The 27,216-nt window shown below is 37.6% G+C and overlaps 2 protein-coding genes across 3 annotated transcripts; both read left to right on the forward strand.

Annotated features, from left to right (window-relative positions):
- Positions 1-741: 741 nt before the first annotated feature.
- nansa (N-acetylneuraminic acid synthase a) lies at positions 742-6,915 on the forward strand. The gene is made up of 6 exons (XM_067497706.1): positions 742-999; positions 3,080-3,295; positions 3,375-3,474; positions 4,617-4,771; positions 5,474-5,740; positions 5,935-6,915. The coding sequence occupies exons 1-6, from the start codon at positions 868-870 to the stop codon at positions 6,142-6,144; spliced, it is 1,080 nt and encodes a 359-aa protein (XP_067353807.1). The 5' UTR covers positions 742-867; the 3' UTR covers positions 6,145-6,915.
- Positions 6,916-10,790: 3,875 nt separating this feature from the next.
- On the forward strand, positions 10,791-27,216 carry slc24a2 (solute carrier family 24 member 2). Of its 2 annotated transcripts, none has more exons than XM_067497707.1 (10): positions 10,791-11,881; positions 13,113-14,236; positions 21,224-21,259; positions 21,476-21,593; positions 21,815-21,898; positions 22,551-22,639; positions 22,882-23,019; positions 23,238-23,327; positions 24,296-24,462; positions 24,583-27,216. In XM_067497707.1, the coding sequence occupies exons 2-10, from the start codon at positions 13,316-13,318 to the stop codon at positions 24,830-24,832; spliced, it is 1,893 nt and encodes a 630-aa protein (XP_067353808.1). In that variant the 5' UTR covers positions 10,791-11,881; positions 13,113-13,315; the 3' UTR covers positions 24,833-27,216. The 2 variants fall into 2 exon arrangements, with proteins under 2 accessions (XP_067353808.1, XP_067353809.1); XM_067497708.1 differs by having other exon boundaries at positions 21,476-21,587.

A 27,216-nucleotide genomic window follows, 5' to 3' on the forward strand; every position in this document is an offset into this window, starting at 1 on the left:
ATAGGTCCAGGTTCGCTGATTGGACAATTGTTAGAATCTCTTCAACATTCTCCACAGATGTAAATGGTTCCGCATACCTTGACCTACTGAGATTTCAACTTTAACATGATGTTTTGAAATGCTCATAGTAGTTTAGATTTTCTGCTTTTATTTTCACTATTACTTTGTTGTGCTTCACACTACCTTGTAATCCATGTCCGTCCCTTAGCTCTAATAGCTGTACTTTGGAGCTCCAATGTACTTAAACCAAAAAAAAAAAAAAAAAACTAAAAAAATCAGCAATCACAAATAAACAAAACAAAGACAAAATTCCTATTGGCTCATACAACTTGCATACGGCTTTTAAATATCGTTTACGCTTTTTACAATTTTTATAATTACTTATACTTACTTACTACTTAAAAATGATGACATCACATAATTTGAAGTTTTTAAGGCTAACTGGCTTTAAGGTTTGTCTGAACATTTCAGGTTATTTCAGCAAAAACTGGAAATTGGAAAATCCTTATAGTGTTGAAGAATTCCCAGTGCGTTTTCTTTTTGGAAATGCTTTTTCTAGAAATGATTTATTTAGTTATTTACTTATTTATTTATTTTTTGGCCTTTATACATTTTCCATTTTAATCCAATTAACTGGAAACCTGTGACATTTCAGGAGATAAAAAAGTAGCAACATTTTTTTGTCTTCATCAACTCTGGTTTTATTTTGAAAGGACATCTTTTACGTTGCTACCAAGCGGAAGTCCTCTGACATCCTGGATGTGCAGGACATTAAGTGTTCCGGTTGGCGTTCCTTCATAGTTGTCTGTTAAATAATTAGTCTAAGGTTTACTAATTGTTTTGATCGTTTCTTTTTCTGTGAACAAAATGCCTCTAAAGTTTGAGCTATGTCCCGGGAGAGTGATCGGAGGTAACCATCCGTGCTTCATCATTGCTGAAATCGGACAGAATCACCAGGGAGACGTTGAGATTGCCAAGAAAATGATCAAAATGGCAAAGGTAAATTTGCAAGAAAAGACAACGTATTACTCTGTAAAATGAAAGATATGAGTTATAGTATCTACTTCATTGAAATATTTTTACACACACGACCTTATGACTTTTTTCTGAACTTCATTTAAAAATTGGCCAATTTAATTTCATATTCGCTAACGTCAACGTTACACCTTCAGAGTCATACAGTTAAATAAAACCCAATCATTAGCTGTAATTATTACCACTAAAGATTGATTCAACAATTAAGATTATAATGTCCTACTTTATTGGTCCATATGACGTGTCAGTAAAACAACAAATCTAAAATTATGCCTCGTACATGGACCTTTAATTAGTAACTTATTGGAATAATATGTCAATATTTGTATGTAAATAAATGTATATTTACGTAGGGGAGACTGGGGACGGTTGCACATAGGGTTCTACTCCAGGAATGAGATCCAGTCTGAGCACATGCTCAGTTAAGCCGTCCACCTTCAAGAGACCTCGCTTTCATTGTCATACTGTCTAAACTGTTTGCATGAGGGATTATAAAGTCATAGCATTTTAATCTGCGTTTTCTTACCTTCTAATAGGTAATGCTAGCATGTGTCAAACCTACTGTTTCAAGCTAGTTGGCAGTTTTTATCATGGCTGTCATTGTAACAAATTTATGTTTTATGGATTGTTGAAGAACTCCTTACAATAGCAAGACATTTTCCCTTTGGTATTTAGTAATTAGCTTTTTAAAGTCAGTCTAAGCCACTGCTCCATCAGTGCCATCTACACTGTGGCTTCAATAGCTCCATCTGAGCCATTATCAGATTTCACATCTGTGGCCTCACCCAAAAGCAGGAGCAAAGTCTCAGGAAGAGAAAAATCAAAAGGACAAACATCAGACAATTACACTGACTTGGAGAAAGAAGACTTTTGTATTGTTTGTCTGGAGAGTTTCTCCAAACCAAAAGATGTTTGGATACAGTGTTAGCAGTGCAAGGCATGAGCTCACCTGGCATCCACTAATGGAGGAACTATTTACATTTGCCATATCTGCGAGTCTCATGTGGAGTCTCCTTTATCCCGTCTCTGACACACACACATACACACATAAGCTATATCGTACGCAGACAAAACAGACAGACACACATTAATAATCCTTAACTTGTATAGCATATCCACACACAGTTTAGTAAGCTTTCACAGAACTTATTGGTCAGTTGTCGTTGATTCACATGTATCGTTTGATTAAAAAATATTTTAGTTGTTTATTGTTACTTGTTTATGATTGTTCATGGTTGTTACTTTAAAATGTTTTCACCTTTCTAATCTGATTTATTTTTATACAGCCAAATTAGCTTTCTCAAGACTCACTCAAAATTATGTGAAAGACTGATTTTTATCATATTTTAATCAATGTTGCAACTGTCCCCTGTTATGGGGTCAGTTGCAACATATGGATTTTTACTTTTTCTATTCAAGTATATATTGTAAATGTATTATCACATGTATCAATGGTAAAGCAGTGTGTATGGGTAGTTGAGAGATGTGAGTTTAATGTATTCAAATTTTGACTGTCTCTGAATAACTGAAAGAAATGCAAAAGTGTTACAACAGTCCCCAGTCTATCCTAATTATTGTACTTAAGTACAATTTTTAAGAGGTTTTACTTGACTTGAATATTTTTCTGCTGTTTCAACTTTTAAAAGCATTTTAAAGGCAAACTTCACTCCACTATTCTTTTGCTAAAGATTATTGTAATTGGTAAAAATATATGATTATACCGTACTTTTAATTTAAAACTACCCCACAGATATAAGCACACACAGTATGTAGGTCAGTAAGTAAGCTTTAATCATTGGTAACTTTCTGTAAGTATGACAGAAGCACACTTGCTTTATTCACACATAAGGTCATAAGGTCACACCTTATCTGGGCACAAAAACAAAAAACTCTTTCTTAGACTCGTTATTGAATGTTCAAAAATAAAACAAGATTAGCAATTGAACAATGTCTCCTCCTGTAAGTAGTAACAAAATAAAATCCAATGAATTTCCACTTTAAATCAACTTTTTAAAATATTTCTTTCTTATATTCACCTTTACAGGACTGTGGGGCTGATTGTGCCAAATTCCAGAAGAGTGAATTAGAGTACAAATTTAACAAGCGAGCTCTCGAACGCCCTTATACCTCTAAACACTCCTGGGGAAAAACCTATGGTGAACACAAGCGCCATCTGGAGTTCAGCCATGAACAGTACAAGGATCTGCAGAAATACGCTGAGGAAGTGGGGATATTCTTCACTGCCTCTGGAATGGATGAAGTAAGAAATTGCTTGTGATGAAAGTTTTTTCATATTAAAATCAGCTGAAAAGCTTCACCTCAACATTTTCTTTCTTAAGATGGCAGTGGAGTTCCTCCATGAGCTTAATGTGCCTTTCTTCAAAGTGGGCTCTGGAGACACGAACAACTTTCCTTATCTGGAGAAGACGGCTAAGAAAGGTGGGACTGAACTGTCATGAGTAGAAAAATGGTTTAGAAATGAGGCTAAAGTAAATGGTAAATTTTCTGCACTTATATAGCGCTTTTCTACCTATTGGCTCTCAAAGCGCTTTACACTGCTTCTTATTCACCCATTCACACTCACAATCACACACACACTCATACACCGATGGGGGAGCTGCTATGCAGCTGGCCCTCACTGGGAGCAACTAAGTTGGGGTTCAGTGTCTTGCTCAAGGACACTTCGACATGTTACCAGAGGAGCCGGGAATTGAACCAACAACTTTGAGATTGATGGACAGCCGCTCTACCTTCCGTCACCACAGTCACCTGATCAATCACAATCACAGGGAATACCCTGATCAATCACAACATTAGAACTGGTCAGCAAGGCCATTCTGAGCAGTCTACAGCTACACAGCCCCTTATGCAGGAAAATGTGCACTGTGTCCCGAGGTAGTAGAAGTACCACTTCAACTTTTAGACAAGTAAAAGTACTAAGCAGTAACATGTACATTTTACTTAAAGTAAAAAGTAAAAGTAATCCATTACAAAACTGTATTTTAAACAATTCTGATCATAGTAATTATGGCAAAATATGTACAGTAATTATTCAACAATAGGTGTCAAAGGTAAAGGTGGATCTGATTTTAACCACTGTATTTTCTGGCAGGTTGTTACATGATACGTCATATATCTACTATATGAAAACAACCTGATAGTATAAATGTTGTGGCTTATTGGCGTATATCACCATATATATTAAAAAGTGTCTGTCTCCTCCAAAGAAATGCAAATTGTTTTAGACTCAAAAAAAAAAATACACTTAAGACAAACAAGAAAAGGAAATAATCTTTAATGCTGCTCTTGTGGATGTGGATGATGTGGTCTGTTTTTACCATCACTGCTTAAGCTTCCGGTTTCACCTACAAATAAGACTTCCTGCTACAAAATGGCAGAGTGTTTTTTTCTATATACTCACACGACCAAGTATTTTGAGTCAGATTAGCTAAAGCTGTTCTGCTGTTCATGCTAAATAAAGTACAGGGACTCTCTAAAAGCAAGAAAGCAGCATCAAAGCATTTTGCTGTGCACTCATGGAAAGTTTATGTTTATCACATTGTTGTCATCTTGTCTGTCAGGACGCCCCATGGTTGTGTCCAGTGGGATGCAGTCCATGGAGACGATGCGTCGAGTTTACAAGATAGTGAAGCAGCACAACCAGAATTTTGCCTTCCTGCAGTGCACCAGTGCCTACCCTCTGGAGCCTGAAGATGTTAACCTCAGAGTGATTACGGTAAACAGAATAGATTAGAAGGAGCTAATATTCCTGTCCTTAGTAGTAAGAGTAGTAAAACCCTGTATTTTGTCCAAACACTGGGAAGGAACTGCTTGAAGGCTATTGACAAGACAGAGGGCGGCTGGAAGTTCTCCCCAGAAGTTAGGCTTAAAATGTTTCTGGGACTTATCACTCTAAGCACTCTGTGTCTGTGCCTAATGCTGATCATCTTTGTCATAAGTTCCATCTCCTGTTGAGAATAACAACTTCCAATTTCTGGCAGTCCATCGCCTTTCTCTGTAACCAGATTCTCTCGCTAGTGCTGACCAGTATATATTTCCATTTTAAAACCTGTACATCCCGGTCCATTATCTTGATACACAATGTTATATTTTATGAATTTGAATCTATCCCACAACCCTGAATGCGCTTTTTTTCTTTTACTTTTGGCTTTAAGGTAAAGTTACTACAGCCATTTTCTTTTTATTAATTGTCACGAACTGTACCAAATTTAGGCCCTATGTAACTAAGTGGCATCTAAAAACCTTTGCAAATTCCTTTTTTGTGTTTTGCTTAGCTAAGCTAACTGACAATGGACTGACAATACATCAGTGGTATCCGTCTTCTCATGCAGGACATAAAAACAAGTAAATATCGTTCTTAAAATGTTGAAATGTTCCTTTAAGAATATCACTTGTCTCACCCACTTTTCAATGACAGGAATATCAGAAGGAATTTCCAGATATCCCCATTGGGTATTCTGGCCACGAATCTGGGATCAGTATTTCAGTGGCAGCTGTAGCTCTGGGTGCAAAGATTATTGAACGTCACGTAACTTTGGATAAAACGTGGAAAGGAAGTGACCATGCAGCATCACTGGAGCCCTCTGAGCTCACTGAGTTGGTTCGCTCCATACGACTTGTGGAGAGGGCGCTGGGGAGCTGCCTCAAGCAAATGTTACCGTGTGAAAAACCATGCCATGATAAGGTCAGATATCATTTTTCTTTATGAAAATTGTTAAATAAAAAAAACGTAGTTGAAGACTTTAGGATTTTTATTCTTTTTACTTTTTAGTAAGAGACCAATTTTAAGCAAACCTGTAAATTCCTGTGTAAGATAATTGTCAGTTATTGCAGACTTACCTTGTTTAATTTTCACATTTCTGCTTCCTTTTCCTCCAGTTGGGTAAATCAGTGGTAGCCAAGGTGAAGATCCCTAAAGGAACTGTCCTGACTTTGGACATGCTGACAGTAAAGGTGGCAGAGCCCATGGGTGTTGTGGCTGAAGAAATCTTCGAGCTGGTTGGTAAGACGGTGATTGATAATGTGGAGGAGGATGAGAGCGTCACACCAGAGGTGGTGGACAGCTACGGAAAGAAAGCCAAGTGCTAAGGTTGGACAACAATTTGAAATGGTTTATATAGGCACTTAATTTAAGAGAAAAGTCAATCAATTGCTAGTGGTTGCATTTGGGAGGAGCACAAGAAAGTATATACAGCCGTGTCAGGATCATTTTGTTTGATGCTGCAGAGATTTATGACATTCAGGTCATGGACATATACACTCACTGGCCACTTTATAAGGTACAGTCTAATACAACCCAATACAGCAGTTCTGCCATGAATTCTACTACATTGTTCAAACCTTGTTGTCTACAATGTTAGAACTTCTCTGTTTTTACATTGAAACTGTCAGAATACTGATTGTGGTGATTTACTATGCGTTAATTACTGAGGTTGCAGTGTTTAGTGAAGTCGTACTGGAGTGCATTATAAGAAGAGGTGCGTCTTATGTTTTGGCCATCTCATTCATTTTAAATGGCCAAAACAATAGAAGCTCTCCTTCAAAACTTCTGCTCGCCATCTCAACACACAACAGTGAAATCACAGAGCTTATTTGTCCATCAGTCAGTGCATTTTTCCAGTACCAGTTTACTGAGCTGTCAAGATCATCAAGTGATACCAAGACTCTGACTCCAAACATTGCTTGATGAACACTACAAATGTCAGTGTTTATATTTGTACAGCTGCTTAACCTTGTTTTTATCTTGAACCATGACCTCTGTCTTTGTTCTGCACATACACTGAGAAGAAATGTTAAGATGCTGAAATCAAACATGTTCTCTATCAATGAAGTCTCCAAATAAAATGATGCTGAAATTTTTTCAGTGATATTTTTCTTTTGTTTACAACATTGCTTTGGTGTTTGGCTAGTGTTAGGTATGCAGAGTGAATTCAGTTTGTTTTTTTTAAATACGCTTTTAATCAAGTCTTTAATTAAATTTAAGATTTTCTACCTCTGAACAATTTTCTTGACATAAACCAGTATGGTTCTGAAGTGGTCATTCTGCAGAATCAGCCTGTGGCTCAGTCTTCTGCTCTCATCCTCCTTGATCTGTCTGCAGCCTTTCACAGTGTAAACCACCAGATGCTCCTGTCTGCTCTGTGCGATTTGGGCATCTCTAGTACAGCTCCTGGCTCCATGTGGACAACCCTTTATGGTATCTTTTCAGGGGCAACTATCCAGTTCTGGCTGCTTCTCCACAAGTTTGCCACAGCCCTATTTTCTGCCCTCTTTACCACATCCATCATATACTCACACGGCTTTTCCTGTCATTGCTGATAACACAGCTCTTTCTGCTGCTTCCACTGTCTCATCACTTAATTCTGCCCGTCTTTCTGCCCTGTTGATCACAATCTGGTTGGGACTGTCTGAGTTTCCAAACCAAACCTTCAATACAACACAAATTAAGCATTCATTTTCTTTGTCTCGATGACATTCTGATAATTTTTCAATTCAATTCAACTTTATTTATATAACGCCAATTCACAACAAAGTCATCTCAGGACATTTTACAAAATACGGTCAAGATTATAAAGATGTATAGAGAGAATCCAACAATTCCCCCTGGAGAAAGCCACAGGCAACAGTGGAGAGGAAAAACTCAAGGATTACAGAATATGGATAAAGGATAAACAAGCAAAATGAGACAAAGACTCTTTGTGATTATATTACAAAGATATTATATTATTATCTTTGCTGTTGTAATCTGACTCTTCAGACTGGCTCACAGTCAGCTCCAAAGGTCTCAAAGATGTAAAGTCTTTTAAACACCACTTAAAGGCCCAGTTGAGTAGGACTCCAGCAGATTTTTAATAAACAACATCTGCAGAGGAAGGAACATGTTTGTTATTGCAGGTGTTAATGCTACATGGATTATGTTTTACACACAGGACACTAAGGGAATTAATACACGATAAGGCATCAAAAACAAATCCAGACTGAAGCAAACCTTGAATATGCATCGCTAGGATTTACATTAAATAATAATGTAAATCCTAGCGATCCATATCATTATTGCTCAGCTTAGAAATTAAAGTTGTAAAAACTTAAAATGTCAGGTATTTGAGGCATTACTTCTTTTTACACTTGCCTGCTCCCCTGCCAGGCATTTTTTTAAATGCCAAATATTACTAATGATAAACTTTAACCACTAGATGGAACTGCTGTTCCTCAATGAAAGGCTGGATTTACTGAGACAAAAAATTTCTGGAACTGACTGCTGCCTCAGTTTAAGGCACAGGAAACATAAAATCCAGAAAATACATAGCTCCACTTCTCTACCTTATTGGTAAACACTTATTCTTACCTGAATGATCTATCACTCTCTCTCTGTCTTTATATATAGACAGACATAAAAAGTATGACTATGAAGACTCAGTGTTGTAGGGTGTGTGTGAGTGTGGTAGCGAATACTAAAAACAATGAACAGACACCCCAAAGAAGCTGTGCTGTGAGAGAGAGAGAGATGGGATAGAAAGGGTCCCGCTACAGACAGCATGGAAGAGCCATCACAGCAAGCCCAGGAAGGTGGGCTGTCACTAGAGGTATAGATAGATGTTGTATATTATTTATTTGTTCGGTATATTATTATTTTTCTGTACTAAGATATTGGTTTCACATCTCTCCCATGCTTGCCAGCATGGAACTAAACTGAAGTTAACTGCTGCAGAGGTCAGAGGTCACATTAGCTCACAAAACAGCTATGTTGTAACTTTAAGGTGATTTTTTTTTTCTTATAAATTAATTTGATACCGAGTTTCAAAAAAGTTTAGACAGGGTCAGCACCTCAATGCCAAACCACACTGTGGACATGGTGAGTCACCTGTGCTGTGTGCATTACTTCATACCCATGCATCAAAGATTCTGGCTTTCGAACTGTGCAATGGTAACATGTTAGATGGCCCTATTTTAGGAGGACAGTGTTTCACTACAACTAGGTCCGTTGTAAATGAGCTTTCACTCAGAGAAAACAGGTGAGTTTCCAGATCTTGTTTATATTTGATTGTTTGCACGGTTGAGTTTTGACTTGCATTTGTGGATGCAACTACAAACTGTGCCCATGCAGTGAATAACTTTACAGAATCATGTCTGTATTTAATGTGGGGCCCAAAGGTCCAACAATCTAATATTGTTTCTATGACCTTGTAATTTGATTCTCCAAAAATGTTAATGATATAAGAACAGTAGATAAAGAAATCCCCAAATTCTTTGCAGTTATTATTCTGAAACACAAATATTTTCACAAAGTGATGTACCTGGCCCTATCTTTAGTCGGGAAATAGTTCGCTTGATTCTTCATCTTTGTAATTTTTACAGTCAAACTAGGTTCCAAATGATTTACAAATCACTGCATTCTCTTTTTATTTACATTTCACACAATGTTCTAGCTTGTCTCGAAATGCGGTTTGCATAACTTAGTGGCTATTTCAGGCAGGAGCTTTAGCCAATAAGCTGCTGCTGATCCCAGCTTCACAGAACAGACCATGAACCCATCTCTTATTTTTTACCGCCTGGCTTAACAGTGAAATGACTTAAAACTTGAGTCATGCAAAATGGAGATTTAAGTTTTTTTTATCTCTTGGCCAAGGTTTGGCTAATATCATTGGAATCGTCACTGACATTGTAATAAGATTAGATGTTTTTTATGGCATCTCCAGCTCCTTTAAAGTTAAACTCTAACAAATTGTACTATCATCATGATACCAGAAGAATATTGTAAACCTAACCTGATCCAGATACCAAGGTTATGGTAAACTTACTTCTGCATGTTCCTCAAATCAGGGTTGGGTTAGCTTGGTGGGTTGGTTATATAAGAGTTTAGCCTTTTCAGGTCTTCACAAAGCCCTTAATACAGCAGCTATGGCCCAATGCACAAGCCTGCTAAGGTCAAGCACCTCTGTTACCATAGGCTTAGGTGTTGTTTTCAATTTGTGGAAATATATATGTGTGCCAAATAAGGAAAACTTGTATGAGTACAAGTTATTTAGGCACATTTGTAAAATTCTAAAAAATATCATACTCCAGCACATTAAGAAAATGGACCCTTTAGGTGATGAAACAGAGAGCTGCTTCATCAGCAACATTTTGCAGGTGCGTGAAAGTTTGCAGCCCACTTCATTAAGTGTGCTCCTGTTTAATTGGATAAGAACAGTAGGAGGTGAGAAACGATAGGCAGGTTGGATTTAGCTCAAGCCAGGAATGTATCAAGAAACCTTTAGAAATATTTTCTTCATCATTCACACACTTGTGTTTATTTGTGTTAATTCGCTTTATTGTTTTTCCTTTACTACTGGATCAAAAATCATTTCCATAATTTCATTTATTTGGTTGAATTGTCTTGATAATTGTTGAATTGTCCATCCTGCCACATTACCTGAAAGAATACAGGTCACGTCATGTGAACTTATCTTCAGGTGGCTGCTGAAGTTCTCAGTCCTCACGTGTAGAGTCTCACCTGCCTAAAGCTTGTGTGTGTGTGTGTGTGTGTGTATACAGACACGCACTTGTCTTTGTACAGTGCCTTGCAAAACTATTCATAGCCCTTGAAATCTTTCACATTTTGTCACGTTACAACCACAAATGTAAATGTATTTTATTGGGATTTTATGATATAGACCAACACAAAGTGGAACTGTGAAGTGAAAGGAAAATGATAAATGGTTTACACATTTTTTTTACAAATAAATATCTGAAAAGTGTGGTGTGCATTTGTGTTCAGCTCCTCTTTCAACAACTCTCTGCAAATGTCTGTGATATGAGGAGACCAGTTCCTGGACTTTTAGGAGAGGAATGTTGTCCCATTCTTGTCTGATGCAGGATTCTAGCTGCTTAACAGTCCTGGTATTTGTTGCCGGATTTTTTGTTTTATGATGCGCTGCATGATTGCTATTGATGAATCAGATTGCTGAACCTCTGTCCAACTCTACATTCAAGAGTCTCTGTCTCTCTGAAATGCTCATTTTATACCAAGTCATGTTACTAACCTGTTGCCTATTGCCTCCATTTGTTTTTGATTACTTTTGCAGACTTTTGTCTTCCAACTTTTTTGAGATGTGCCATCAAATTCAAAATGAGCTAATATTTTCCATTAAATGGTAAAATGTTTCCTTTATTGTTTAGATTCTATTGTGAATAAAATTGGGTTGATGGAATAATCAGGTTGCAAATCATTGGATTCTGTTTATATTTTCGTTTTCATGTAAAAAAAACACCCTAGAACTTTAATAGTACTTATCCCTCAAACCAAGAAGCAACACTCAAACAGTCTGTTTAAGTAGTGAGGACCAGCCAACATAACTACAACTTGTCACACAACAATAGAGATGCAGTACATACCACTTTATATTCACTCCTTTTATTACAAATATTTTGTATGTATTTGTGCACATTATTGATTGTATTACATTTGGTCAAATGAGGGGGTTTTTAAGTGCAGTCTATGATCTGATGATGTGAGCCGGGAATGGGAGGGAAGAAAGATGGGCAGTGATGGACAGCTCTGATCCTCATTCTTGGACAGTAGCGTGGAGAGACAGAGTACTAAGAGAGGGAGGAACGGGAAGAAAGAGCCCTTTGTCCTCAGCTTCTGACTTGGTGTCTTTCAGCTCCACCTCTGCTGAGGTAGGAAAATCTCACTGAGGATTTGCTGTTGGGACCTGCAGACTGTACGTTGAGCCCTCCGGTCTGTTCTCCTCTGGGATTCAATTTAGCGGAATATTCACTCAACGACTCTGGACCTGTCTACTTGCTGGACTCCTTCCTACTGAAAAGGACTTATCCACCAGTGGTATGACAATAAAAAGTTAGCTTTCTGTGTGTAACTGTAGTTTGTCTTTGTGTTGTGTCCTTACAGAGTCCAGAATGTTTCTTCAAGGTCTGCTGTTGTAGCACATTTGGATTTGAAGTTTTTTTGTGTTTTACAACTATGTTGGAATTTGATAACAGACTAAGACTGTTCACTGATCTGTACTGGTGACATTTCAATATCACAGTTAATCTCAGCGCATTATCATTAAATAGATCTGATTAAAAACAAAACTTCTAGTTTGTTAATTTTGTTATTGTCTACTTTTTGACTTTGTGCAGTGGCATCCATGTGCAGGGCAGCTAATCTAAGTATATCTTCTCACGGATTAAATAGCTTCCTAATGAGCTTTTCCTAATGTTCCAGCTTCACTTAAAGATGAGCTCCCACTGCAGTTTCTCAGCACAATATCAAAAAGGCTACAGCATTTTAAATATTTTTATATTTTCATCTGCTACTCTTAACAATTTTGTATTTTTTGCGATTCAACAGCAAGAAATTGTGCTGTCAAATAGATTATGTATATATTTTTTTGCAAAATATTCTGTAAAGTTCACAATAATATGTGATTAACTGTGCCACACTCACATCTGACATTCATATGAGGAAAAATGTAAAGGGATTATTTAAAATGTGTTTGGATCCGAGCCAAGTGATGACCTCACAGTTCACATGGCTCAGTATTTTAATCATGAGTCATTATTTAGAGTAGACAGTTCAAAACAGTTTAATGTTCAGCTAATGTTTTATTGTTCAGTAACAAGTTTAGTTCAAAATTCACAATATCTGTAAAGCTCCAATAAATCTACAAAACTCCATTAAGTATTGGATATTTTTTTATTATCAACAATATGTACTTGTGAATGTGAAATTAAATTCACTTGGTACACAAACATGTTTTGGTAGTTTCACGTATAATGTCCTTAAACCATAGTTTGCATGTAAAACCAGTAACCAGTAATTCACTCTATTTGTAAAGTTTTTCCCAGCGGAAAAGTGAAATACTCAAATAGTGTGCCAAGTTATAGTACTTGAGTAGTATATTTAAAAGTTACTTCCCACCACTCCCAACAAGTGAGTGAGGTGATGGCTATCAGTAGGGGATAAAGTTAGACAGCAGCATGTTTATACTTACTAATAAGTTTATGTGTTCTTTTCTGACTGTAATAAGCTTTTTGTAATCAGCTGACATCACTGTTTTCTCTGTTGGCAGTGAATAATATGAGGAAGCCTTTGAATGGGCCAGATCCTGGAATCAGATTGCAGGGCTTCCATTGTGTTTAGACCAGGGAGCAGCATGCAAACAAATCGATGAGCCATCACGGGCTGTGAGACCCCCACCTTTGTAGTGACCAGCACCACCAACCCCAGTTTTGGGGACACTTCCACTCTGTTTGACAACCTGCGTCGAACACCATGGATTTCATACTACCCGTAGGAAGTCAAGACAGGATGGCTTCCTCCAGCTCTGCTCCTCTTCTGGACCGACACAGCAGCTGCACCAGACACCTCTACATGGGAGTCAAGAGAAAGCTGCGGCCCGGGCGGATTCTGGGCTTCATCATCAGCCTGGTGGTGGTCTGCACAGTCTGTTCATGGAGTGCCTTGTCCCTGGCCACAATGGTGTCCACAGAGGTGGGTTCGGTGGCTGAGGGCTCAGCAGATGCGGCCGTACCCCAAAGAACTCTCCTGCAGCACCACAACCTCTCCGCGGGACCATGGGACACACCAGTGGCCATGCAGTCAGCTGACAAGGAGCTGAATCACGGTGACTACCCAACGGACTACTTCAGTGTGGAGGAGAGACGCCAGGGCTATGTGGTGCTTCATATGTTTGGCATGTTGTACATGTTCATAGCCTTAGCCATCGTCTGTGATGAGTTCTTTGTCCCTGCGCTCACTGTCATCACAGAAAAGCTGGTGATCTCTGATGATGTAGCAGGAGCCACCTTCATGGCAGCAGGTGGATCAGCCCCAGAGCTCTTCACTTCCGTCATAGGAGTCTTCGTCTCCCACAGTAATGTTGGTATCGGTACAATCGTGGGCTCTGCTGTCTTCAACATCCTGTTTGTGATCGGGATGTGTGCCCTGTTCTCCAAAGAGGTGCTGAACCTCACCTGGTGGCCTCTGTTCAGAGACGTCTCGTTCTATATCATTGGCTTGCTCATGCTCATCTATTTCTTTCTGGATAATCAAATCACACTGCCTGAAAGTATTGGGCTGCTGATGTGCTACACCTGCTACGTGACCTTCATGAAGTTCAATGCCAAAGTAGAACTTTTTATAAAGAGCTTCCTGGGCACCAACCAGGTGGATGAGCTGGAGAATGCATCAAAGGTGAGGCAGGGTCTCACCAATTATCCATCCATGCATCAATCCATCCATCCATTATATACACGGCACACACATCTTACATTATTTCATCCATCCATAGATTCAGTCAAGTATTGTCATTACTTCACTGACCCCTCCTGCTGCAGAAAGAGCATCCTCAGCAGAAACAACCATGAAGATGTTTCTAGGGCTTTAGGTAACATTTTAATGTGCCAGCGAGCAGGAAAAATTAAAAGTTAGAAATTCTTAGAAGCTAAACATATCCAACTAAGATCAAGATACAGTATGTTATGAAGGACGCATCTTGGTTTCCTTCTTCAGGTAAACATTTTTTATTTACGACATTTCGTAAATTCGTAAAAACATTTAGAAGCAAAGCTCGCTGTGTTTATCAGTTTCTCTTGCCATCAGTCGAGCACTGATCTGAGAAAAAAACATTATGTACTTTACAGCTGATAAGTTGAAAGAGAAAAGCGGTCATGGCTATTAACCCTGGGAATAGCCATACTCCTCTTCTGGCAATCTGACAAGGTGTTTTAATAGCAGTGGATACAGTGGTAAAACAGAGGCTGCTGAACAGACAGCAATCTGTCAGGCAGCCAAACCTTCCTGAATTCCCCTCTGCAAGGATATAAAGATTTGTCTTAACCTGCCACCTGGGCAGCTCAGACAGAGCTAGATGTGGAGCCAGACCACAGCATCTTCATGCTGACTAAGTCCAGCCACAGGCCTCATCTTCAGACATCGCTTTTAGTGACAGCCCAACAAGGCTCTCAGAGTAGGTCTGGAATAAAATGTGCCCCCTTCAACTGGACTAAAACACAGAGGCACCTTGTGTAAAAATACATTACAGAGTTGAGTGGAACCATTTACCATTATTGGAATTCAATTTTGGATCTCAAATTTTGTATTATGTCTTTCAAAATAATGATATACATCTGTATGAACCATCAGTGGCTCATATGGTCACAACCGTTGGTATTTTTCAACATTTTACAATAATCAGCCATATGAGAGGACTGTTCTGTTTAAAGCTTTCAATCTGAATTAGTCTTGCTGCTATCTATCGAGTCACTCATGTTGCTATTCTCAGATCCTCAGAGATAGTGTTAGTGCTTACCATACTCTTTTTAAAGGAATCCCCATTGGTGCGAGTGAATACCATGTCTGTTTTTCCATGGTACAAAAACACTGGTTATGCTGACATGTTCATCGCACGATTTCTTTTGCTAGGAAATTGTGATGCTATGTCAATGATTTTGAGACCTTTATAAAGCGTTATGGTTGATCAAATCGTCAGCGAGTTATCAAGACAGTTGAGATAGATTTCTGAGATCATTTCTGTCCAGAGGATTAAATTCTGAGTCCAGTGAAAACATGAGAAAGAGAAAAGAAGGAAATCTGTGTAGCATCTCTCCAAACTCGTCCAAACACTCCCTTCTCAAACTCCCTTAATCTTTGTCCTTACCCTGGGTGAAGTGGACACGTGCTCGTTAAGTATTGTTTGTCCAATATTTCACCCTTTTCACACCGCACATAGTTTTAGAGTATCTCAATATGAATTACACACAGATCTTTAAAGGCCTAAAAGGCTCCTAACTAAGCAATCATCTCTGTCTTTTCACATTTACCTTCAATGTCTGCATTTTAGGTGACTTAGCCACAAGGCACAGGATACTTGTTGAACAATTAATGAATTGCTCTGAAAATGTAACATCGGTGTGTCTTCTTTGACAGTGGGACTCACACTGACACACCTATAATAGCAGTCAATGAACATACAGATCATGGCAAATTATCACACTCGGGCACATACACACATACACACACACACACACACACACACACACACACACACACACACACACAAAGAGGCTTTTTCCTTTTTCTTCCACATCTCCATCTTGTGTACATTCTCTCTGTTTGTCTTTGATGTTTTAATCTCCTGTTACGTTCAGGTGACAAACACCTAAAGTACAGTAGTCTGACCAGCGTCATCTTCATTGGCGTATACAGTGCAGTGCTGCACACGATGCACATAAATGAAAATGTGTTTTTGTAGGACTAATGATTGCAAGTTTTCCCAGTATAATCCCAAACGATATTGTGTGCTAAAAATGTGGTGTACATTACTTTGTAGCCAGCACAGTTTCCATGTTTAATCAACAGATGAACTCATGATCACTACAGTCTAGTGTGTTTACATCTGCTGTTAAGTTCCTCCCTTCAAATGCTCAGGCAATTGAAAAATAAAACTAAAATGCTTCCCAAGAGTATTGGCTGGATAAGACTTTTATATGTAATTGTGGGCTGTTTATTCTGCAGGCCACTTGCTGTAAAAACATTGTATCTATCCTCTTCTTTTATGTGTTGTGATTGGCCAGGACTTTCTTTCATTAAATTCACGCATCTGATATGAACATTATGCTAAGATTTCTTTCCCAAGCCCAAGTATTTCATCTCACCTGTACTAAATGTTTCGATTTTGATTTGCTGTTTATCATCCATTATTATTAAGTATTGTTGGAGAGGTTCTGTTTGACATTTGTGCCCTTTTGGGAATCAGCTGTTCTGTAGGATGCCTCACCTCAACCCAAGAACAGCTTTACTCTTTCTCCTGTCCAGCACTTAATGCCCAACTGCCTCACCCTCATGTTAAATAATCCCGCTGGTTAATACTCTGCAATCCCATTAGGACGGCTAATAATAGTCAGGTGCTCGCTGGGGGAGCAGGAATCAGCAGATCACTGAGAGAAAAAAAAAAACTGAATGCCTATTTTCTAACCTGCAGTCAAGTTTACAGTGTGGTGTAATTTTAATTATGTGCATAATTCTGGATGTTTCATATGGGTCTGTGGGAAACACATTTTGCCCAGAGAACACATAGCCCATTTAGGAGAGGAGAACAAGCAGATTTGCTGGTTTGCTTGTTGATGGCACTAAAGACGCCAATCCTCTCTGATCCCCTTATCCTCTCCTTACCTGCAGTGACGACAGCAAATGTACAACCCAGCTCATTGCTACCCTACTTATAATCAGAGCACTAACAAAATGTTTGATTTCCTCTTGAACTCATCAATTTCTGTCCTGTATGGAACAAGAAAAACAGTCAGAGGAGGAAGGCTTTATTCAAAGGGAAGTTAACACTACACTTGCAGCTGATTATGATCATTGATGTTTTTATGTAACTTTTCTGTCTATAATGTAGCAATGGTTCAGTGAATAGACAATATATATAACTTTCAAAGTGGTATTTGTAAAGAGGTGGAAGCAGCATTTGGTGGGGGGGGGGGGGGTTGCTTACTTTAAAGAAATGTTTGACAGCTCTGTGACCTGTGAAGGTTGCTGCAGGACTTAACACGCTGGCTTGAAAATTACCATTCTAAAAGTGGTGATCTCTGCCAATTAATCCTGACTAAGTCCTGCAGCTTGGTCAGTCAGGTGGACACGAGAGAGAGAGAGAGGGAGAGAGAGAGAGAGGGAAAGAGAGAGAGAGAGAGAGAGAAAATAATAACACGAGACAAAGATAACAGTGAAGATGTGTTGTAAAAAATAACGTCGTTCATTTTGTTATTAGTAAGAAGGCATTACTTAATGTGAATATATTGACCTCAGGTCACGACTTTATATTTCAGTAATTGTCCAGTGTGTGTGCAGCTCTTTCTCTGAACCAGGGATGAGACCACTAATTTCTGACTTCACTCTCTAAATAGATTTTCTATAGGTCTCAAAGAGCTCTGTATTAAAACATGACTGACAGTCTCCTAATAACACTTTTTAATAAAGGTAGATTGATTTAGGTGCTTTATCATTTATTATAGCTGCATGAAATTAAGGTTTGACCCATTGAACATACAAACACGTGATTACAAAACAGACTATAGTTAAACTCAGCTTTCGTTCAAAAATGTTCAAATCTTTTGCTTTGTTGACCTCAGTTGTCTGGTCAGAAGATATAAGTTTGACACTACATAGAAAGTCTCCCTGAACTCACTTTAAATCTTGTGACATCACAAATGTTTTGAAAGTTTTCTAATGCAAGACAATAAGTGTGATAAGTAGGCTCATAACTTCCACCACACAGACAATAAGAGTCATTGTCATTGTCAAATTAGTAAATGTATTCAGTGAGAAAAGAACAAATCAATGTGCTTTTAAAAAATGTGTAGTTAAATTAGTTAAACTGATTTTTTATTGTCTAAACATTTTACGAGACACTAATTGTTATTTAAAGGGGAGTAATTTTGAATGTCTTAATTCATAACTGGATGGGGCCAGTTATTAACCAAAACTCCTAATGACTCAGCAGAACTCTTTGACACTTAATGCCACACTGCTAATTATCTATAGATTAAAAAAATAAAGCTGTTTTACATGAGTACAAGAGAAAATCTTTTGTTTTTCTCACATTGCCTAACATATTGAGTCAGTGAAATCAAATGTACAAACAAAATAGATTAATTTTCCACAAAACCAAAATAATCTATCATAGAGAAGATAGCAACATTTTTGTTTCTTTCATCCTTCTTTAGGTTATCAATCTGTTAATCTGTAACAATGAAGCAAAAATTGGTTAAGTTTTGTTTTCATTTTTCTAAGAGTTAGTCCTGCTCATCATGTTCTAACATATAATTTAGCAGTTACATTTTAGTCATACTCTTTGTACATTTGGTGGAACTAGGTTTTGTAGGATGTGCAAGTTCTTTGTGTGAATGACTTCGGGTGAATGAAGCAGGGAAGTTGCAGTTTAATGAGAAAACTAACAGAGCCTTACAGTTGTTCCACATTGCTGCATTAAATTATAGGAAAGAAATGTTACAAAAATGTGCAGCCCAACGAATTACATGTTATACAAATGGAAAAATTTTCCAAGAAACAGTTAATTATGTAGGAAAAGAATGCATATTGTAATAAAATAGTAATGTCCACACAGCCACAGTGTGTTGGTTTTCAGCTTGATAAGGACACTTTGATGAGTGTGAGGGAGTATAATGTAATGTAATGCATTACCTGAAGCAAAAAATATAATTCATCAAAAACTGTAGATTACAGTTACAGTTATTAGTTAGTTAAGTTAGCAGGGAATCTGTCATCAAGCAGCTCTGAGGAGCCATGTGAACATTAGCCAGTATGGACAAATGCCAGGCAGATGCCAGGCTCCTCAGCTGTCACATGGAAAAAACAGACAGGTGTCCACTGCTTCTTTTTCTTTCACTATTGTTTTTAATTTAGATTTAAATTATCCACACTATGTTATTTTACTGAAAAATGGTAAGATGGAAATTCTACATGCAGCACAGTACTTCCATTTGCAGAGAAAAATTTATTTTTCAGACACATTTTAGATAAGTTTGAAAACTCATCAGCTCAAAAGTACAAACATTGCCTCACTACAGTTTCAGCCTGGCCTCGGCTGCTGTAACAGCAGCAGCTGTCTTGTCAGATGCAAGCTAAAGGGATTATTAGCTCAAACTCTGGGGCCTTCATCATGAAAATGTGTTGGTAACACAATCATCCACCTCTCTGCTGAGTGTGGTTAGGAAAATGCAAGTGCACATTAGTAAGTTTAAACAGCCTCTGACATTATATGTGAACATCTTCAGCTTCAGTTAAACACAGCACTAAGGAAAACCGACATCCATTAGTTTTGTAAATTAAATATACGGCTTTTGTTGATGTTTATCTCTGCAGGTCTTTCTACGACATCTGTAGCTGTACATCTGAAATCTTTTAACATAACTAAATCTTCCAATCTCTGTAACACCTTACAAAGCTTTGCACAGTGTTTGGCTCCATGAAACTCAAATAAAAGTGCATCTACGAAGGTTAGGGAGTGAGTTTATGTTGGAAATCCAGCATTATGAATTAGACAGCTGTGTAGTGTCACAGCTGTGACACTGTGAAAAAAAATCACCTTTCAATCGTACAATGTCTGTGCTGACCCATGTCCACATTAAAACCAGCAGGACTGGTGTGGTCTTGGTCCTCCAAGCACTTTCAGGTTTTACAACTCGTAATGTTATCATCTTTATTTCATTTAGTGAAAATATTAGGTTTGTTTCCAAATGCCCGTTGTGATTGCTGATGGAAGATATTTTTACTACCTACTTTTTTTTTAGTATATCTGGAGTCAAGCTTTAATGTCTCGCTTCTTTGCTTTATTCTTTCCTGGTACAAAAGTCTTTGTTCTCTGAATTAATGTAAAGGTGCTTTGGGTTTTGCACGGTTGAAACTTGTTGGAACCAGACATTTGGTTGTACTTTTCGTTAACTTTGTCTTGTGAAAACATTTGCAGGGACTGTCACAAAGTTTAGTTACACAATATCTGACCTTCGTGTTTCTGAGTGCTCCTCTACTTTGCAGTATACAGTATATGTGCACTGGAGAAATGGCTTGGTTTAAGTGTGATGCATGCTCTCCTTGTGGGATCCTAGTCTTCATGTTGGAGTAGGACTCAAAAAGTGCTTCATGAAGGTGGATTAAAGGCGCAGACAGGCTAATTAACTGGACATGAACAATGTGCTTTTCTCTACAATGGATTCATGCTGTAAAGTTTCTGCTTTAAGGGAACCGGATTCTGATCTGCAAAGATGTTTTCCACTTTTATTTTTTATGTTATCAAATTTTACATCTGTATCACTCTGCTGTCAGTGCTGATAATTCACATGATGACCCATCCATCTGTAGAGTGTTGCATCTTATTGAGTTCACTAATAAATTAGACTTATTGGTCATTGTTTTTATGTCTGTAGGACAGGTTTATTGCTTAAATTAATTGATAATTTAATGTATCCCCTCCCCACCCTGTCATCGTACAGTAGTAGCGCAGTTCAGTCCAGCACATAGTTGGAAAGTAACCCTCCACTGACAGTCTGAACAAAAACATATTATAAAACAAATAGACATCTAGTATATCAGCTTTTAGAATACATACACGTGTGCCCATTTATACTATATGTGCATAATTTATTTTCTCTGTTTTTACCAAAGGTAACTGCACCTGAAAATGATGAGAACAAGCTGATGGTAATCCAATTTTTAAAATTTGTTTTTCATTAGCATGTAAACTTGTCATCGAGAAGGGTTTTAGTTGTGTGCACCTGTATATAGTTTGAATATAAACACTTATTTGTCAAGTTGTTTTCTTTTCCAGTCACTTTATTTAGCATTAATTGAAGGGTTGAATGTAAGAATTTTTGCATGTGTCCAAACTTTTTGGTGTTTGTGTTTGCACTGTTACAGGCAAAACCCAGGCTGCAGAGAGAAGGCAGCTGTGCTTCTTTACACAACTCACTGATGAGAAACAGCATCTTTCAACTCATGATACACACTCTGGACCCCCTCAGTGGTGAAGGTATGGGTAAGAAAAACATTAAATTCTTCCAAGTAGAATTAGAACATATTACTGAATGATAAATGTCTATTTTATTATCATGGTTAATGGTATAGGAACGGTTTAATGACTGTGTTTGTTTAGGCTTGGAAATGAAAAAAAAAAACAAATAATGTTTTATGTAGACAAACCTCATTCTTTTGAGTGAGGTACATTTGGGTCAAGGTGTCACATTTGCTCTATGTCAGGACGTTTCAAAGAGAAGGCATCAATCCTCCACAAAATGGCCAAGCAGAAGTGTAAGGAAGATGGTGTCAGTGCCAACGGTGTAGGTGAGTGATGTGTTGTTGGAGCCCATTTGACCCTTCAAATATTGTACTCAACTGATAAATGGAGTCACAAATAAACAATCCACCATCCACAGAATAAACAACTGGTTGTTAATAAAAAATTAATGCTCAATAGGCATATTTGTGAAAAAATGTTGATCAAATAACACTTTTCAAGTGACAGTTTTTTTATTATAAGATGACTATTTTTACTTGTTCCTGATGTTATATATTATTTGCACTGGTTATTATTTATCAGATATTATGCAAGTGGTCACACCTCCACTTTTATCTTTTTTGTAGGTCATAGTTGTGTGTATGTATGTGTATATGTGTGTGTGTGTATATGTATATATATATATATATATATATATATATATATATATATATATATATATATATATATATATATATATATACATATGTATATATATATTTCTTGATTTAATCAATATTTGTCAATTTACATATGGTTATACTCAGCGTTCTGTGAATTAACGTGGCATTTCATCATTTTTAAGATGAGCAGCATGTCTAATAGATGACATTACATTTGCAAGGATGAGCCCATGTTTTGGCTTTTTTCTTAGTGTTATTATATCATGATTTTTTCTCCTCAAACTCTGTTGTCTCTCTCTCTGTGTCTCTTTTTCAGTCCCTCAAGCTGATAAAAAAATCCCCAACAGTACAAATGTTGCAGTGGAAGTCACACCACCCATGAATGGGGTTGCAGGAGGAGAAGAGGTACTGCATGGTTTTTACCTGTCATCATCAACACCAGTAGGAGTAGTAGTAGTACTCAGTAGAATCTAAGTTTATTTCATTACATAATTAAGTTGTGAACAATATTCCAAGACCTGAATTCATTGTACTAGAAAAACATATTTAGGATATTTAAAAGAACGTATGTTTGCCACCATAAAAATGTCCAGATCTTCTTATGTGTATGTATAGTACATGATGTAATGTACTGAACTCCACCTCAGGGTGATGAGGAAGAGGAAGATGAAGACCAGCCTCTAAGCCTTAGCTGGCCTGACACTCCCAGGAAACAGATCACCTACCTCTTTATCCTGCCCATTGTCCTTCCACTGTGGCTCACTCTGCCTGATGTCAGGAGAGAGGTGACTTTTCAACGCTTTTTCATCTTAGACTAATTTGACAATATCACACGTTCACATACTTGATATGAGAGTTGGTGCTTCACACACAGCATGAACTACTGGGTTATATCTATACAATATTCAGCAAACCATATGATATGTCAGCTGTACCAGGTTTTTCTCTGGATGTAGACCAAAGACTGATTTTTTGAGTGCCTGTTTTTCAACTTTATTTTCAGACCTCAGCAAGGTTTTTCCCCATCACTTTCCTTGGCGCCATCTGTTGGATTGCTTTCTTCTCCTACCTGATGGTGTGGTGGGCTCACCAGGTATAACACACAAATACACACCCATACAGTTCCAAAGATGCCCATAAGCTCTCTTCTTCAAAATGTAGCTTTGTTTTAATCTCTGTGGTTGTTTGCCATATGCACCTGAAGCCTTTCCTTTCAGAGTGCAGCAGTTAGGGTGTTGAATATGTGACCACAGCAGTTAATCCTAAATAATCTGCCTTGATCCACAGCCAGATCAGCCCGTAACGCTCTATTTTAACAGCACAAATGCAAAGACAGCCCCAAAGCGGCAGGTCATGTGTACAAGGTCACTGAGGAAGCACATCTGCTATATTTAGTTCCCACAGGTGAAGTGCACTGTGCACCAGTATATTAGTAAATCAGTGTTCTGATCAATCATTGTATTTCTAACTTGTCCCATGACTAATGCTAATGAATTACATATTTAAACAGAATTTCTGGAGACACTGAGTCTGTTCATGTCATTTTTATTCCCTTAGACATGTGTTCATTTACGGACTGATTTTTAGTTTAACTATAAATGATACCTCATAGAGGTATAAGATGAGATTAAATCTACTTTCAAAAACAGTGTTCCTGCGTTCAGGTCCTTTCACCATATACACAAAGAATACAAAAAGAAGGAAAAATTGTTTTCAGGCAATGTTGAGCATGTTGGAAAACTGATTTAGAAATATCTGCAGCATACAAATTGTGCTGTGAGGCTCAGTTGAACTGATCCTCTACAGATGGATCATATTAATTTCTTGTGTGTATTCGGCATGTACAGTGATGCCAGTGAAAAGGCTAAAGTACTATTATACTGCCGCCTTGTAAGACTGCTAGTTATTTCTGCACACTCTTGAGAGTGTTTCTGCATTACTTAATATCTCCTTGAACCCTTTTGTTTTTGCTTGTAGTTTGTCTTTGCAAAATTGATGTCCTGGAAATAAATTATGCCAACTATAATGTGGCACTAAGTCATTTATTATTCACTCCTTCAGGTTGGAGAAACGTTCTGGATCACAGAAGAGATTATGGGGCTCACCATACTAGCAGCTGGCACTTCGATCCCTGACCTGATCACCAGTGTGATTGTGGCACGAAAAGGCCTCGGTGACATGGCTGTGTCCAGCTCTGTAGGCTCCAACATCTTTGACATCACTGTGGGGTGAGACCAGCAAAGCACAGTTTCAATAGATTAATGTAACATTAATTTATGACTCTTACATTCAAGCTAAGAGAAAAGGAAAATAATTTTTTCCTGTTTGTCTTTCTCCTCCATCTCCAGTCTACCTTTCCCATGGCTCCTCTACAACATCATCAATGACTTTAAGCCAGTAGAGGTGAGCAGCAACGGCCTATTCTGCGCCATCGTCCTCCTCTTCCTCATGCTCCTCTTTGTCATCATCTCCATTGCAGCCTGCAAGTGGAAAATGAGCAAGTTCCTGGGATTTTTCATGTTTTTACTCTACTTTGTCTTCCTTATTGTCAGCGTCATGCTGGAGGACAAGGTCATCACTTGCCCAGTCACTGTCTAAGAAAGTAGGAGTGCATCTCCTGCTGATTGTCACAACGCTGAAATTAAGCATACATGTGCTCATGTGCACCATGACTTATCATACAAGCACAAATTGTTTCTTATCTATCTAACATACACACAAAGTAGAAGACTGCATACATACAGACCCTCAAACAATTATCCACACACTCAGTATCAATCTGTACCTGCATACACATGGGAAGAAACACATACAGTGAAGTGGTGGCAGTACAGACTGGTGCATTGCAGCCTTGCAGCAGTGGCATATAAACCAGTCCTTCATTACTGGACTTGCCACCCCGTTGCAGGGACTTGTCTTCTTCTTGATTTGTACCATGTGACTACATCCAGTAGCCACTAATGTTTGAGACCTGGGGCACAACTTATGTTTCAGCTGGAGATCATCTGAAATATTTTATATTTCCAACCAAAGAACTGTGGGCTCAAAGAGACTTTATATTTATATAAAGGGGCAGCAAAGCTTTGGAAAAATCCTGTATGTCGTGGGAAATAAAAAATAACAGAGAGGGCCTGGGTAACACACAAGTGTGACGATTATTTAGACTGTTAGATTTTTACTGTACACAACACTTGTATGGCTTTTCAGTGTCACTAAACGGGAAATGTGTTGATGATTCAATTCAAGTGTTTCAAACACAGTACATTTCATTTTACATCATATTTGGCAGAAAGTATTTCATATCCCATTAATAAATAATCTTTTAAAATAGTGCACATTCCATGCTAAATAGTTACAGTACAGTATACACTGATAGCATGGACAAAAAAAACATTCTGAGGCTTTATCATGCTCAATAGTTTGGCTTATCAGAATTTTATAAATATCATAATTGGGGTTTTGTATGAGCCCCTGAGGTTAATTTGTTCTGCTTTGTCTTTTTTCCCTCTGCCTTTACATGCATTTATTTAGAGAGAGGTTACTTCAGAAATATGACTACATTTTTGTGCTTGGAAATGCCCTTGGTGAGATACCCATATGATTTGCATCCACCTAAATGATGCAGACTTTAAAACAATTGCTGGACTAAAGATTAGTACTCTTTTAAATGTTTTTTTAACTGTGTATTTATAAAAAAAAGGGACTGCTCAAAATTTGTTACCACCACGTTTCCTCTGCTATGTTTTGATGTAAACAACTCAACTGTACTGTATAACATACATACTGTATATAATGAAACAAATAATAGCAGTATTTTTGTCTGAACTACTGGAGTATTTTTCTTCATAAGCCACTTTTGTAGGCCCTTTGTACTGTGTTTAACTCCTAATGTGGGGTCATCATTACTTACTTCACATACTTCCTTTGGCACAGTTTGTGAAATAACGAGGAAAGAAACACACAGTAGACCCATATTTTTATTCTAAATATCAAACCTGGACTAGAAGAGATTCACTTTGTTGCATTTGAGTTTTATGTCACAAACTTAGTCTTTCTGTTACAGTTTTAACTATAACAGAGTACTAAAGACCTGCAGTAGTAGAAAATGAACAGTATGATTGCAGTATTTTAAACAAAGTTTTACGTAAAAAAATCTTTTGATCTCATAATTATCTAATCCAAATGTAAGAAGTTGCAAAGAGAATAGTCACAGAATGTCACAAAATGTCTATGTATATGAAAAAGCTGTTTTCATTTTTTATACAAGCAAACTGCTTATAAAAATGTGTGGAGTGTAAGGTGATGAGAAGCAGTTCTGACCTATTACATCATCAAACTTACAATAGTGCAGGAGTTGTAAATTGTTAAAATGTTAAAATTATTCCAGCGCTACCTTGATAGAACACAGGAAATAAATCTAAAATGCATGTCCTGCTTAAATGTTTTTTAAATATTTTTATATTATTTGTGCTAACCCTGGAAGGGAAATGTGGCCGAGGGAAAAGTCAGGTATAAATATGTACATTTGTTTTTCTTTTTAAAATACATTTACCTTTTAAGGTCTGATTATCAGTACCAAAAGTACAGTACCAAAAGTTAAAGATCAGATTTTGATGTTTTCATAAATTGCAAACCCTCAGATGTTTATTGTCCATAAAGTGGACCCCCAAATATCCCAGTCTATCCCAGAGGTAAAAATGTACGTTTAATTGTGCTTTTTTTGTGTGTGTTTAAAATATTTGTGAATTATAACGCAAAGCTGTACATAAGCTCCTGTATTCAGCACATAGTTTCTAAACCTCAACACAGTTTATAAGACTTTGAACTTAGCCTGTTTATGCAGTATCATTTGTAAATCCCTCTTGGTTTGATGGATTATCTTAATGTGAACAATTTGTGTATGAGTGAGTTCATTCAGAAATATTAATTCTGGACTGGTTCCAATTCCATAACAAATGGTCAAATGCTTTTTTTGTATTCCC

This window comes from Channa argus, chromosome 3 (genome assembly GCF_033026475.1).
Source record: "Channa argus isolate prfri chromosome 3, Channa argus male v1.0, whole genome shotgun sequence".
In the NCBI taxonomy this organism is placed as follows: Eukaryota; Metazoa; Chordata; class Actinopteri; order Anabantiformes; family Channidae; genus Channa; species Channa argus.